General features: G+C 45.5%; 1 protein-coding gene across 2 annotated transcripts in view; it reads right to left on the bottom strand.

Annotated features, from left to right (window-relative positions):
* Nucleotides 1-15743, bottom strand: part of LOC120985679 (centromere-associated protein E-like) — a 110755-nt gene that overhangs the window by 23507 nt on the left and 71505 nt on the right. For both annotated transcript variants that reach the window (XM_040413757.1, XM_040413758.1), the window contains exons 24-26: nucleotides 15640-15724; nucleotides 12944-13112; nucleotides 9777-9859 (exon numbers count right to left, since the gene is read on the bottom strand). In XM_040413757.1, the coding sequence (XP_040269691.1) occupies nucleotides 9777-9859; nucleotides 12944-13112; nucleotides 15640-15724 (337 nt within the window). The remainder of the gene's footprint in view (nucleotides 1-9776; nucleotides 9860-12943; nucleotides 13113-15639; nucleotides 15725-15743) is intronic.

The raw sequence follows: 15743 nt of genomic DNA, 5'->3' as shown, positions 1-15743 counted from the left end.
ACAAATATTTGAGACAGAGAGTTACCAATATCTTAACCTCCCCAACATCCCTCCCCCCCCCACCCTGCCCTAACCCCCCCCCCTCCCTGACAACTGGTCCTGACCATTACGAGCCTATATAACCACGTGAGTATGAGATAACCATTCACTTCACATTTTATCAAACTTCTGAGGACACCCTCTCTTCACATACACCCCTTTTTCAAGTATCAGCATGTCATGCACCCTCCGTTAGAACTCACCCAGTGTAGGCGGACTTCCCTGGATCCACCTCATAGCAATCAGTTTCCTGGCCACATACAGCAACCTCCCCACAGCTACCTTGACCGATTCAGTCCCTCCAATCTCAGACACATACCCCAAAATACACACCTTAGGGTCTTTTTGAATTTTCAATGTCATTTTGCTATTAATCATATTTCTAACATCCTCCCAATAATTACCAACTACTGGACAAGACCACAGCATATGTAACAAGTCCGCACCATCTTCCATACACTTTGGACACTTGTCATCACTTCTCACTCCAATCTTTTTTAGGAACACTGGTGTTTTGTACACTCTATGTATAATAAATAATTGGGACAATTTGCCCTGTTCGCTCAGAGACACCTTGGGGACCCCTTCCAATATATCTTCCCACTTATCTTTAGACATATCCCCCACGTCAGCCTCCCATTTTTTCATTCTTGAAAGCGGAAACCCCTCTAAGAATTTTTCCAGTAAAAGAGCATACAACTGTGATATCAGCCCTCTTTTTCCCCCACCTGTCGGGAGAACAAGCTTATGAACCACCTCCATTTGAGCTATCACACATCCTTTCCGCAGTGTGACCTCAAGGGCATGCCTTATTTGAAGATATTTATAGAACCACTCCCTTGGAATATTAAATTCCTGCTGCAGGTTTTGAAATGACTTACATATCTTGTCCTTAATTAATTGGCCAATTCTCGTCACTCCATAAGTTTCCCAGTTCCTAAGTTCTGGTATGGCAAATAATTCGGGCAACAGGTGATTCTTTCCAATAGGGGAAAGTTCACTAATTCCACCCACACCTCTTAGCTGCTTCACCTTTGCCCAAACTCTTTTCATAAGTTCAATAAGAGGGAGTTTTTCCCTCCCAGCATGCATTCCTGAGCCTTCCAGAATACCCATGAGGTCACGACTGCCCAGCCAATGCTGCAATATCTGCCCAGTCATATCCGGTGCTTGTAGATCAATCCATCCCTTAAAATGCTGACATTGGGAAGCCAGAAAATAAATCCATGCGTTAGGGACAGCCAGGCCCCCTTCCGACTTAGGATACTGCAATGTCTCCAGTTTGATCCTAGCCTGCCCATACTTCCAAATAAGATCCCTAAATATAGAGTGAATTTTCTTGAATCTATCCAGGGGGATCCATACGGGAGCATTATTCAGTATATATAGCAACTGGGGCATCATAACCATTTTTAAAAGGTTAACTCTACCTACCACCGAAAGAAAGAGTCTACACCATGACCTCACTTTAAGCCTAAAAGTAGCCAGCAATGGGGACAGATTAAGGTCTTCAAAATCCGATAGTCTCGGTGTTATATGCAATCCCAGATATTTAAATTTATCCACCCAAGGCACCAGACTATCTACTTGTCTGCCTGACAGGGCCTGCCCATCAATTGGCATCAAAGAGGATTTTTGCCAATTTATCCGAAGTCCAGAGAAGCTACCAAATCTGTCAATCAATGCCATGGCCGCATCCAGGGACGCACCAGTATCGCCCATAAAAAGTAGAGTATCATCAGCGTACATAGCCACTTTATTGTGCAGCCCACCATATCTAAACCCCTCTATATTTGTTGATAAGCGGATATGCGCCGCAAGCGGCTCTATTGCAAGAGCAAACAATAAGGGCGACAATGGGCATCCCTGCCTGGAGCCCCTGGCAAGGGGAAAACAATCTGACAACCCTCCATTCGCTCTAATTCTCGCCTTAGGACTAGAATACAGGACCTGTACCCACTGAATGAACCGCTCTCCAAAGCCCATAGCTCTCAGGACCCCCCACAAGTACCTCCATTCCACACTGTCAAACGCCTTAGCGGCGTCAAGCGCAAGTAAGGCCCTGTCTCCACTGTTATCCGCCGGAATATTTAAACTAGTGTACAGCCTACGAAGATTAATAGCAGTCGATTTCCCTGGCATAAACCCCGTTTGATCCGGGTGTACTATGGTCAGAATCACCTTGGACAGCCTGTTCGCCAACACCTTCGCCAGGAGCTTAACATCAGCCGTGAGAAGTGAAATTGGTCTGTAGGAATCCGGTATTTTAGGATCCTTTCCAGGTTTAGGTATAACCACAATTATAGCTTCCTGCATCGAATGTGGTAACGAACCTGCCTCCAATGAGTGCTCAAACACCTTAAGTAATTCAGGAAGTAATATCCCCTGCAGCTTTTTATACACCTCTACTGGGAGACCATCAGCTCCCGGCGCCTTACCACTTGCCATGTCCCCAAGTGCAGCTTCCAGTTCCTCGAGTGTAATCGGCTCCTCCAGCCTTTCTCTATCCTCCTCTGACAGCACCGATAACTGTGCCTCCTCTAGGAAATCATTCAGAGCCTCATCAGAACTAGATCCAGTGGAAGTATATAGAGATACATAAAAGCTTTTTAGAATATCTAATATTCCTTTCGTGTCCTGGCTACTATTCCCCATGTCATCTCTCAGTTCCTGAATACAAGAGGAGCCTCTCTGGGCCTGTGAGACCACCGACAACAGATGACCCACCTTCTCGCCTTCATCAAAGGATCTCTGACGATAAAATCTACTCTTTCTTTCTGCGGCCTGGACTAAATGACATCTCAGCTGCTCCTGAGCTACCACCAGCGCCTCACTACTAACCATGGTGGGGGATCTGCTAAACTCTCTCTCAGCCTCAGCCACTAGTACATGCGCCTTAACATCCGCCTCGCTAGATCTGGATTTGTGCTTGCTGATTTCTTTCATCAAGACTCCCCTCAGGAATGCTTTCATGGCGTCCCATACACCTGGTATCGAAGCCGTCCCTGTATTGATATCAAAAAATTCCTTAATTTCCAGAGAGATCCCCGACAGGTCACCCAACACATTCAGCCAATGAGAGTTACACTTCCACAGCCTCGGTCCCTGTCTGAGCACCCCCAGGCACAAGTCAATCTGCACCAGAGAATGGTCAGACAACGACAGAGGATGATAGACAACATCCTTAACCAGTGGTAGCATTATATCGTTAACAAGGGCCAAATCTATACGCGATAGCGAATGGTGCGTGGCTGATCTACACGAGAATTCACGCTTATCTGGGTTACGCAATCTCCATACATCCTGTACACCTATTTCACCCATAATATTCCTGAGAGCCACACTCCCAGGTAGACCACCTGCTCCCTCCACCCGGCATCTATCTAGGGAGTCATTCAGCGTGCAATTGAAGTCCCCCACCAATAGCCACGGCAACCCAGGGAAGTCCGCCACAAAGTTCATAATCTCTCTTATTAATGGGGAAGCAAACGGCGGAGGCACGTACACAGACACCAGCACCACTTGTATTCCATCCACCTTACACACAACACACACATATCTACCCTCAGCATCCACACAATCCTGCATATGTTCATACCTAATACTACTATGCACAATCATACTTACCCCTCTAGAATGAGAGGAATGAGTTGAATGTAACGCATGGATCACCCAATTTTTACTCATCCAGTGTAAATCTTCTCCAGTCAAATGCGTTTCCTGAAGGCAACATATAGCCGGCTGAAACCGCCCCAAGTATTGAAAAATGCACTGTCTTTTCCGTGCATCCGCCATCCCTCTCACATTCCAACTTAAAACTCTAATCACCTGTGACATGGTAGAACATCAAACCATACTTGAATCTCACAACCCACTCATACAACATTTGCTCATAGTTCAAGACCTTAACCCTTCCCCCCAGCCTTCTCCCTGCCCCCTCACCCCCTCCCTCCCTCTCATAATCAGGTTACTGTAACTGGGGATCACTGTCCCCTCTGTATCCACTTCACACATTAAAACAGGGCAATCCGAGAGCAACCTGCCCCCCAACCTACAATAAACATAACAGTTTATAACACGTTTCCTCAGGTAGAGAATCCTCCCCACATCTGAGAAATACATTTTACTTTCTCTACCGCCTGCTCCCTCCTCAGGATCTACCATGTGGTAGCATTACATAGTACACTCCTTAACTGGTGCAACATTTAAAGCAACCCTAGAGTGCAAATGCATATATAAAGTGAACAAATGAAACCATATATCTGCCTCCTTCAAGTGTCCAGGGCTCCACTTCTCAATTGTCGCTCGTGGACGTCCAGCCACTGCGCCGCCTCCTCCGGATCTTCAAAAAATCTGGTGGATCCCAATGCCACCACACGCAGTTTAGCAGGAAACAGCATAGCGTACTGGACTTGTAGAGCTCTCAGCCTTTTCTTTATATCCATAAATCTACTTCTCCTCCGCTGCACTTCGTTGGAATAATCCGGAAATATGGACACTTTAACCCCATTCAGGACCATCTCCTCATTGTCCCTTGATTGCCGCAGGATAGTGTCCCGGTCTTTAAAATGCAGGATCTTCGCCAGTTTAGGACGGGGAGGTCTGCCAGGCGGAAGCGGCCGCATGGGGACTCTGTGCGCCCGCTCCACCGCATATAGGGAGGATAGACCTTTCTCATGAAATAGTTGATGCAACCATTTTTCCACAAACTCTGTGGCATTATCCCCCTCCGTCTTCTCTGGCATACCCACAATCCGCAGGTTATTCCTTCTGGACCTGTTCTCCAGATCATCTGTTTTGGCGTATAAAGCAGCTATATCTTTAGCAGTTGTTTTTGCCGCCATTTGCAAAGGCTGAATAACGTCCTCTATGGTGGACACCCTCTTCTCCAATTCAGAGGTGCGCTCAGAAATTTTGTGTAGGTCATGCCTAATTAAAGACACATCCGACCTCAGGCTACCAACTTGCACTGTAAGCACCTTCAGTGTGCTGTTACAGCTGGCCACAGCGGCCATGATATCTTTTAAAGTAGGCTCTGCATTGACCACAGCTTTAGGCCCTACCGCGTCTTATGCCGGCCGTGCAGGGGTTAATGGCGGCCAATTCACCGCATCCAGGGCCTCCCCATCGATGGATCCATCCTCCTGTTCAGAGGAGGTATGAGCGTCCGTCTCCTTTCCCTCGGCCCAATCTCCCACATCGCTATCTGTGCGAGCAAACCTGCTCAGCTTTGCGGCCGCACTCTGGCTCAGCTTGGGCTGTAAGGCCGGCCCCTCTTCTTCCTCGGCGCCATGCCGGCTCACCTCTGGCCTGTCGGATCGCGGCCCTTTACTGGACTTCCTCGGCATGTCGGAGCTCAGAAATTTACCACCGCACTCTCCTGTCACCTCTCAACCACCAGGTAAGGAAGGATCAGCGATTCAGGGGGTTGCTACCACTCGAAAATCAGGATATCTGCAGGAGCTATGTGCGGTGCGACCTACTCCATGCGCTCTCAGGCCACGCCCCAAAATATAATTTATTTAATTTACATATAATTTATTTTTATTACCTTTTTGGGGTGGTAATGGCAAAAAAACTGTTCTGCCATTAGTTTTTGCACTTTAAATGTATGAATTTCACTGTACGGCAATAACTAGTGTGTTGCTCTAATGATATGCAAATTTACCTCTCTGGTCCAGATGTCAACTCCTTACTATCCAGAATCCCACAATGTCTATCTGCTATATCTTCCTTCCCTCCTCTCGCTTTCTAAAACTTAACATGAATAATTATCTTTCCTCCATCTCACTTGGCCCACCCAAAAGCTCTCCCTGGTACCACAAGTCCACTGCTTGGGGTAAATTATAATTCTGCTCTGTTCTTCAAACCACACATCCAAGCCCTTTTCGCCTCCAACTCAAAAACATCTTTCGGATACGCACATTCCTTGACCAGGTATCTGCAAACATGTTTGTACATGCCCTCATAATCTCCTGCCAGTGGCGTACACACATTCCATGGGGCCCCGGTGCAAAACTGATCTATGGGGCCCCACCCGCCGCCGCCCCCCCACTTATGGGGGATATCTGTGGAGGGCACTTATGGGGGATATCTGTGGAGGGCACTTATGGGGGATATCTGTGGAGGGCACTTATGGGGGATATCTGTGGAGGGCACTTATGGGGGATATCTGTGGAGGGCACTTATGGGGGATATCTGTGGAGGGCACATATATAGCATAAGATGCTATATATGTGTCATCCACAGATATCCCCCATAAGTGCCCTCCACAGATATCCCCCATAAGTGCCCTCCACAGATATCCCCCATAAGTGCCTTCTAGTAAAGTAATGTATTGCTCCATAAGTCTCCTGAGCGGCGGCCGCTTCACCACTCCACCACTCCTCACATGGCCGGCAGTGGGCAGCCGAACTAGAGCGCCGCTGCCCGCCCTTCTGCTGCTGTGCTGCCTGTGCGCAGCGTGACATCTCTCCCTCCGTCATGCGCCTCCTGCCCCGCCTGCCTGCTTCATTCATAAAGTGGAAGGAGCAGACAGACGGGGCAGGAGGCGCATGACGGACATTTTGCAAGCAGCTTGAGTGCCGGGCCCGGTCGCAACTGCGACTCCTGTATGTATGCCACTGTCTCCTGCCTAGCCTACTGCAACATCCTCCTCTGTGGCCTCCCATCTAGCTCTATCACACCCCTTTAATTTATTCTCAACTCCACTGCCTGACTAATCCACCTCTCCCTCCATTACTCCTCTGTCTATTCTCTCTGCCACTCTCTTCACTGGCTCCCTGTTGCCCAGAGAATCCAGTACAAAACACTAAGACATACAAGGCCATTCATAACCTGTCCCCTCCATACATCTGTGACCTGATCTCCCCGTACCTTCCCACATGTTATCTTCGATATTCAAAAGACCTCCTTTGCTACTCTCCTCTTATCTGCTCCTCCCACAATCGCCTCCATGAGTTCTCCCATACCTCTCCTGTATTCTAGAGCTCTCTACCCCAACATATAGGATTATCACCTACCATCAAAAGCTTCAAAAGAGACTGAAAAGCCATATCCGTAGCTTTCTACTCTCACCTACTGTATCCTTCCCCATCCCTCGCAGATTGTAAGCCCTTACAGGCAGGGTCCTCTCTCCTCCTGTACCAGTTTATAACTTTTTTCACTCCTATTGAATTTATTTTGCTTTATGTAAGCCCATCTGTTTTCATATGTACAGTACCATGGAATGAATGGCACTATAATAAATAATAATAATAATTAGTGATGGCCAGTTCGCAGTGTTCGCCCGCGAACACATGCGATCTGCCATCTTAACTGACAAGTCCGACAAGGCACAGGTAAGTCCTTACCTGTGCGCGAGCCGGTCAGAAATGAAATGCGGTCTCTGGGAGCAGGTAGTTCCGAGAACGGCCCCCGGAGGCTGTTCTCGGAACTGCCTGCTCCCGGAGACCGCATTTCATTTCAGACCAGTTCGCGCACAGGCACAGGTAAGGACTTACCTGTGCCTCGCCGGACTTGTCAGTTAAGATGGCAGATTGCATGTGTTCGCGGGCGAACACTGCGAACTGGCCATCACTGATAATAATTACGGACCAATAATAATTACAGGCCAACACAATTAATGCGATACCAAATATTTACAGTTTTATGTGTTTTTTACTACTTTTAGACACTGATTGCATGCCTTGTTATGTTGCTGCATTCCAAGAGCCAGAACTCATTCATTTTTGCACTGTTGTAGCCATATGAGCGCTTGTTTTTTGTGGGTTAAGATGTGTTTTTTCATTTGTAGCAATTTTTGGCGTACATGGGATTTATTGATTAGCATTTATTATTTTGGGGGGTGATGGTGAATGGATGCAAAAACAATTCAGTATATTTTTTATTAAGTTGTTCACAGGATTGTTTAAATAACATGTTACCTTTACTATGGTGTGATATCATATATGTGTGGGCATGTTTTTTTTTTACAAAATAAAGCCACTTTTTATGGAAAAAAAAAGTTTTTTTTTTAATATAAACTTTATTAACTTTAACTACTTACTAAAGTTATTCTTGTATTATATACACTGGTATATCTTGTATTCTAATGCATTATAGCCTATAACTGTACCAGTGACAGTCTGTCCATTAGGCTGTGTCTGTGGTCCAATCTAGGGCTTCCTGCACACGACCGTAGGTGTCCCGTTGCCGTATTGCGGACCGCATTTGAGGATCCGCAATACATGGGCATCGTTCCGTGTGCATTCCGCAACACAGATGCGGACTCATTCACTTAAATGGTTCTGCAAATCCGGAGATGCGGAATGGTGCGGAACGGAAGCATGGAACGGAACCCTACGGAAGCACTACGGAGTGCTTCCGTGGGGTTTCGTCCCGTACTTCTGTTCCGCAAAAAGATAGAACATGTCCTATATTTTTGTGGAACGGCCGGATCGCGGACCCATAAAAGTGAATAGGTCCGCGATCCGCTGCGGCTTCCACACGGTCGGTGTTCATGCCATGTTCATGTGCAGGAGGCCTAATAGACATACAGTCATGTTAGGCCCCCGGCTGCCATTCTGATCGTTGATAGTGGCATAGTGAGTCCTCTCTCTCTAACTGCCTAGATGCCGCTGTGTTATTAAAACCTCTGGCAGCAGGTATTACTGGTGGCTTTCAACCTTTGCAATGCAAAGGTTGAAAGAAGAAATATCCTGGCTGCAATGCCACTGCAAAAACCAGCCCATTTCGGGAATTTTTTGTGGTAGTGGATTTTCGACTCCAAGAGTGGCCATACCCTAATAGTTTCTGTCAGTGACATTTACCTCACTTAGGCCTCATTCACATGGCAGTGCTTTGGTCAGTGCTTCCCATCAGTGATTGTGAGCCAAAACCAGGAGTGTAGACTTCATAGAGATCAGGTATAGTGGAAAGATCTGCACCTGTTCTGTGTTTAGAGCCGCACCTGGTTTTGGCTCTAAATCACTGACCAAAACACTGACGTGTGAATGAGGCATTAGGCTACATGCACACGACCGTATGTGTTTTGCGGTCTACAAAAAACCCAAACGGATGACATCTGTATGCCATCTGTTTTTTTTGCGGATCCATTGTAACAATGCCTGAAACGGACAACAATAGGACATGTTCTATTTTTTTTGCGGGGCTATAGAACGGACATACTGATGCGGACAGCACATGGTGTGCTGTCTGCATTTTTTGCGGACCCATTGAAATAAATGAGTCCGCATCCTATCCGCAAAAAAACCGGAACAGACATGGAAACAAACAACGTTCGTGTGCATGTAGCCTTAGGCTAAGTTCACACGAACGTGTGTGATCTGTGGCCATATTGCGGCCCGCAAATCGCAGGCCGCAATACACGGCCACAGTTCCGTGTGAATTCCGCATCACGGATGCGGACCCATTCACTTCAATGGGTCCGCAAATCTGGAATCGCGGAACGGCCGCACGGGACGGGACCCCTCGGAAGCACTACGGAGTGCCTCCGTGGGGTTACGTCCCGTACTTCCGTTCCGCTAAAAGATAGAACAAGTCCTATCTTTTTGCGGAACGGCCGGATCGCGGACCCATTAAAGTGAATGGGTCCGCGATCCGATGCGGCTGACCTACGGCCGGCTATTTGCGGACCGCAGCACAGGCACGGGTCACACACGTTCGTGTGAACTCGGCCTTAGGCACATAACAGGAACACTCTTGTGCTTCCTGATGCAGTATCTAGAAATAGTTACCTTTAGAATATCTTTCAGCTGGTAAAGAGAAGCCAAAGTTTGGTTCTTTTGCTCCTGTAATTCCACATCACGTGATTGGCATCCTGGTTAAAGTACAGACCATGTGGTTAATTTTATATAAATATATAACAATGTAAATTAATACAATTTATGATAATGAATTATTTCCCATCAGGAAAACCTCTGTCCATGTACTCTACTAGGACCATACTACATGTGCGGCTGGTCCTGGCTTTCCCCAGAAAAATCAGTTGAGGGTCTGTAGCGAAACATTTACAGAAGTTTTTGTTGTAAATTGTTATTGTAATGGTTTTTTAGAAAGTGGTGGCATATCGCTGGGATATGCCATAACTGTAAAATGGGGGAAGGAGTCTAACCTCTGAGACCCCCACAAGCATTTTTCACTTTCTGTTTTGCAGGGAACTGCAGTGCAGCCCATTCATTAGGATGGGTCTGGCCTCATTCTTAGGCCCCTTTCACACGGGGGAGTATTCCGCGCGGATGCGATGCGTGAGTTGAACGCATTGCACCCGCACTGAATACCGACCCATTCATTTCTATGGGGCTGTTCACATGAGCGGTGATTTTCACGCATCACTTGTGCGTTGCGTGAAAATCGCTGCATGCTCTATAGAAGTGAATGGGGTTGTGCAGGCCCCATAGATATGAATGGGGTTGGTGAAAATCGCAAGAATCTGCAAGCAAGTGCGGATGCGGTGCGATTTTCACGCAAGGTTGCTAGGAGACCATTGGGATGGAGACCCGATCATTATTATTTCCCCTTATAACATGGATATAAGGGAAAATAATAGCATTCTGAATACAGAATGCATAGTAAAATAGCGCTGGAGGGGTTAAAAAAAATAAAAAATAATTTAACTCACCTTAGTCCACTTTATGGCGCTGCCGGCATCTCCTTCTGTCTCCTTCTTTGCTGATTGTAGGAACAGGACCTGTGGTGAAGTCACTCCGGTCATCACATGATCCATCACATGATCTTTTACCATGGTGATGGATCATGTGATGGATCATGTGATGACCGGAGTGACGTCACCACAGGTCCTGTTCCTACAATCAGCAAAGAAGGAGACAGAAGGAGATGCCGGCAGCACGATCAAGTGGACTAAGGGGAGTTAAATAATTTTTAATTTTTTTTAACCCCTCCAGTGCTATTTTACTATGCATTCTGTATTCAGAATGCTATTATTTTCCCTTATAACCATGTTATAAGGGAAAATAATACAATATACAGAACACCGATCCCAAGCCCGAACTTCTGTGAAGAAGTTCGGGTTTGGGTACCAAACATGCGCGATTTTTCTCACGCGAGTGCAAAACGCATTACAATGTTTTGCACTCGCGCGGAAAAATCGCCGGTGTTCCCGCAACGCACCCGCACATTTTCCTGCAACGCCCGTGTGAAAGAGGCCTAAGGATTAGCAGAGGTCTCATTTAAATAGATTAAAAATTAAGGTAAATATGGCAATAAGTGGTTTGAGGACTGTCAGGCCTCTTTTCCCCTTTTATGATCACAGTTCCATAGCAACTTGTGGTTTGTGCACAGAAACATGAATAATCTGAGGCTAGCTGGATACTGTGGACATGCTGTCTGGAAATCCAGTTGAAATGTTAGCGCTGTAAGGCTACCTGCACACTTTGCAGATTATATGTGTTTTTTCTGCATGGAAAAAGGCAATGTAATACAGTACCAGAAATACAGTACCAGCAAAGGGAATAAGATTTAACACATGTGGATTTTGATGCAAAATTTCTCTTTTGAAACCCACACCCAGTGCATTCAAACGGAGAGGCTAAGCAGGCAGCAATTACCTCTACTGCATGTGGTTGAGCCATGGCTTATTGCAACAGCAGATCAATGTGCTGCATAAACAATGATTTTACCAGATTAGGCTACCTTCACACTTGCATTTTTGCCGGATCCGGCAAGGAACGGGCTGCATCCGTCATAAACAGATCCGGTTGTATTATCTTTAAAATAGCAATGACAGATCCGGCACCATTGACTTGCAGCGTTTTTCTGTCCAGTATGGGAACGCAAACCAAACGGGACGAAATGCATTCTGGTGCATTCCGTTCTGTTCAGTTTTGTCCCCATTGACGGAATGCCGGATCTCAATACCAGAAAAGATAAACGCAGATGTGAAAGTAGCCTTAATGAGCATTTCGCTTATTCATCGGGTGATCTGCGGCAGTGGCACCTTTAGGCCAGTTTCAGGCGTGTATAAATTGCAATGACATAAGGCCAGCAGTCTAATTCATTAGAGGTGACATCGGGCAGGGAAACACAGCATTATAAATCATTATAATGCTGTGAGGTCCTGTAACAAGAGCAGAGTTCAAGATGGGAAATCATGGTCCCATGAAGAGCGTGTTTCTCGTAGTCAACTCTCTACTCTGAAACTGAGCTTACACAGGCCAACTATCGGGAACGAGCGTTAGTACTAACGTCTGCTCCAGATAGTCTGCCTGACAATTTCCCAGTGTAAATGCGGCTTTAGGCAGACTGCCAGACGTAGCTCAGCTAATTAGCTCCAGGCTGGATCTGCACTGTATGGAGAAAGGTAAAAACAGCTTGGCTGCAGTAAAGACATGCCCTGTCTCAAGCTGATCACATTTTTCCACCACCTACAGATTTACAACAAAATACTTATTATTTAGTGGGCAATACAATACAGTATGGGGTTACACTAATAATAATAGTAGGATTTGAGGAACCAGCCAACTGTAATCCCAATGGAGACATAAATAATGCACCAGTCACAGTCAGTGTTCGGCTGCATGGAGCTATTGGCCCAAGGATCACAGTGACATCACAGTGTAGCGGCCGTAGCATAGGAATGAATGAATGGGGTTGCAGCATGACTTACACATGTGCTGCGGCCACGAACCCAGAATTGCAAAAAAACAACAACAACAAAAAAACACTGTTGCATTCTTTTGTGATTATGGGGTCTGTGCAAACGTGTGGGTTGCACTGTGACCCCATTAATTTCTATGTTAGAACCACTAAACCGCGATACCACTGCGATCCTTGATCTATGATCTGCGGTCATAGCTGCAATACACTTGGGTCACATAGCTGCAACAGATATTATTCTAGCCTGAGAAAATCACTCCATAGAAAAGGTGAATTACACATGTCCCACCTTTAATTGCATTGTCTAGTTGCTGCAGGAAGACTTCACAGCGAGGACAATTATGTGTACTTGCTTCATTTTGGGATCCTGCTGGACTCCAACTCTTCAGTTCAGTGTGGGAATCCTTATCAGTATTAAATGAAGAGACTTTTCCATTTTGCTCTTGCATTTCTGCGAGCTATAAAGTCCAGGAGGACAAAGTTACAACATACCAGCATAAGAAAGTAACACATTATGGCAGATTTCAGGTTCTTGCTCACTGCTAACAAACAGACCAAAAAACGGAATACTGTTTAATGCCTAGCTGCTCATCAATGACAATGTGGCCATATTACTGAAGTGAACGCATTGTATATTACTGCAAGTTTTACTGCTATCTGCATGGCGTACGAGATAAATATAGTCAAGCAATGCTTTTTGAAAAAGTATAGTGACTTGCAGAGGATGCTGTCCATGTCCAGGAGACTGTCTTTTTGTTTAAGCCTTTCTTATGTGGCAAGGAATTTCCTCCTGGACTTGCAGTAACAGAACAGTCTGCCGTTGCACTGCCTGAATCGCGGCATTCCAACTCGCTGGAATTCTACCTTGCATATGCTTGAGCATCTGTATGAGTAGCGTAAAGCACTGAATGATTTCATCATGCACCAGACCACCCCAGCAAGTAGCATGTGTTTTGAGTTCAGGTAGTGGCAGCTCATCAGAGATGCATGTCGCATACTCAGGCCCTTAGAAAAGGCCACCAGATTTGTCAGTGGGGACAACTGTGGTATCAATAATGTCACCCCCATGATATTTATCTCACAGCAGACACTCACGCTGATAAAGCAAGGGATAGCAGAAGCTTATGCATCTTGCTGGCCTCCCTGTGGCTGTAAGGGACCCACATGGAGAAAGTCCCAATGAAGGAGGAAGTGGATAATGAGCATGAGGAGCTACCATTAGAGGACTAGGAGAAGGAGGAGTCGCTTGTGCAGAAGGATGAGGCTGATGATGATGACAACTACACTGGTCATGATGAGCAATCATCTGAGTGGGGGGGGGGGCAGAGTCGAAAAGGACTGGGTCCTTTCACATTGGTGAACATGGCAAGCTGCTTACTTGCCTGCTTACACACTGATAGGCATATGGTTTGCATGAAGCAATCTGATGATTACTGGATAGCCATGCTTTTAGACCCTCACTATTAATGCAAAATGGGGCATTACAAAAAAAAGGCCAAATTACTTTACCAGGATACACTGTGTATGCAGCTTGCTGCGGCTTTCAGCAAGCAGATGCCTGCTGCTTGCATGTCTGGCCATGAATCCCCTCTCAACCTCTCCTCTTCAGCCTGCAGTGTTACCTCAGAGAGGGTTTTCAGCATGGCATGGCAGCCAAGCTGAGAAAGTTGTCATCCTCCAGTGTACAAAACATAATATTTGCGAAAATGAACCAGGCATGGATTTGTGAGAATTTTTACAAACCTGGCTCAGGACAATAAATAGATCTGCGACTGCTGATGGTGTCCCATCATGTCACTGATGCTGTCTGCCTACCTATCATCAAGTTCTGTACTGTATGGCTGCTGTTGAGCAATCACTGCAGCTGTTACTCCCTGCTGGTAAACACCTACTGCCCCTTCTATTACCCCTACTGCCACTACACAGCCTCCACTACTACTACTACTACTACCCCAATGCAGCCGCATACATATACTTACTGCTTTGTCTGTTCCATGCTGTGCTGCTACATCTGACACTACTCTGGGCGCTTGTGCAGAACAAGCCACTGTTTCTTTTTACCTTAAAGGCTATGTACGCCTTTGGAGGCAATTTTATTTTTCCATTGGCCTTTATTAAAAATATTGAGATGTTATGTTACAAAGGGTTAACTGTTTTTCTAGCTGTGTGGTACAATCAATTTCACTTTGTGGTCATCTGATAAACCTTATCTCTAAACTTCTAAGAGGTTATACACACTTATTTAAGCCACATTCTTATGAGTGTTTATAATATCAGAGAGCAGAGATAAGGAGTATGTCTGCTTCTGGTCTGACGTAAAAGACAGAAAATCCAAAGGGTGCTACTAGAGCATGTCAGCTCTGTACAGAAAAAATGATGCTATATTTTTAATAAAGACCAATTAAAAAAATAATTTCTAGCTCAAAATAACTACAATGCAATAATAAAACTAATTGCCCCCAAAGGTATACATAGCCTTTAATTTATGTGTGTATAAACAGGGGTAGGGATCTGCCCTCGTTAAGGCATAATTTTTGGACACTTGGATCCAAAACGCCACAGTTTGTTCCCCCATAACATAGTATGTATAAACACCATCTGCCCACAATAAAAGACAATTTTTAGAAGGCTCCTAATGTGAAAATACATAACACATGCAACAGCGCATTGTGTTTATAAGCACACTGTTTGTTCACACCATCAACCATTCGTTTACCCATACCTATATGTCAGGGTCACTCTGTCAGAGCTTAAAGAGGGGAGAGGGGAAGAGAAAGTGCACAAATTTATAAAAAATAAATTAAAAAAACAGATAATGAAAATATATATAAAAAAAATTGGAGTCTTAGGAGATTTCAGAGTGTCATATACCAATTTTCAGGCCAACTGGAGCACATTTGATTTGCGTACAATTATTATTATTTTTAAATCCAACAAATTGGACACAAAACAAATTTCAAGAAGTCCATCAACTCTACTTTGTACCTTCAACTGCAGGGAGGACTTTTCAATGTTCATCTCGGTCTTCTCCATCTCCCTAATCTGCTGGAGATACTTCATTGCATGGTCCCTATGTAAGTTGTGAAAAA

Source organism: Bufo bufo, chromosome 1, assembly GCF_905171765.1.
Source record: "Bufo bufo chromosome 1, aBufBuf1.1, whole genome shotgun sequence".
Taxonomy (NCBI): domain Eukaryota; kingdom Metazoa; phylum Chordata; class Amphibia; order Anura; family Bufonidae; genus Bufo; species Bufo bufo.
This window is presented reverse-complemented; position numbering and strand designations above follow the sequence as displayed.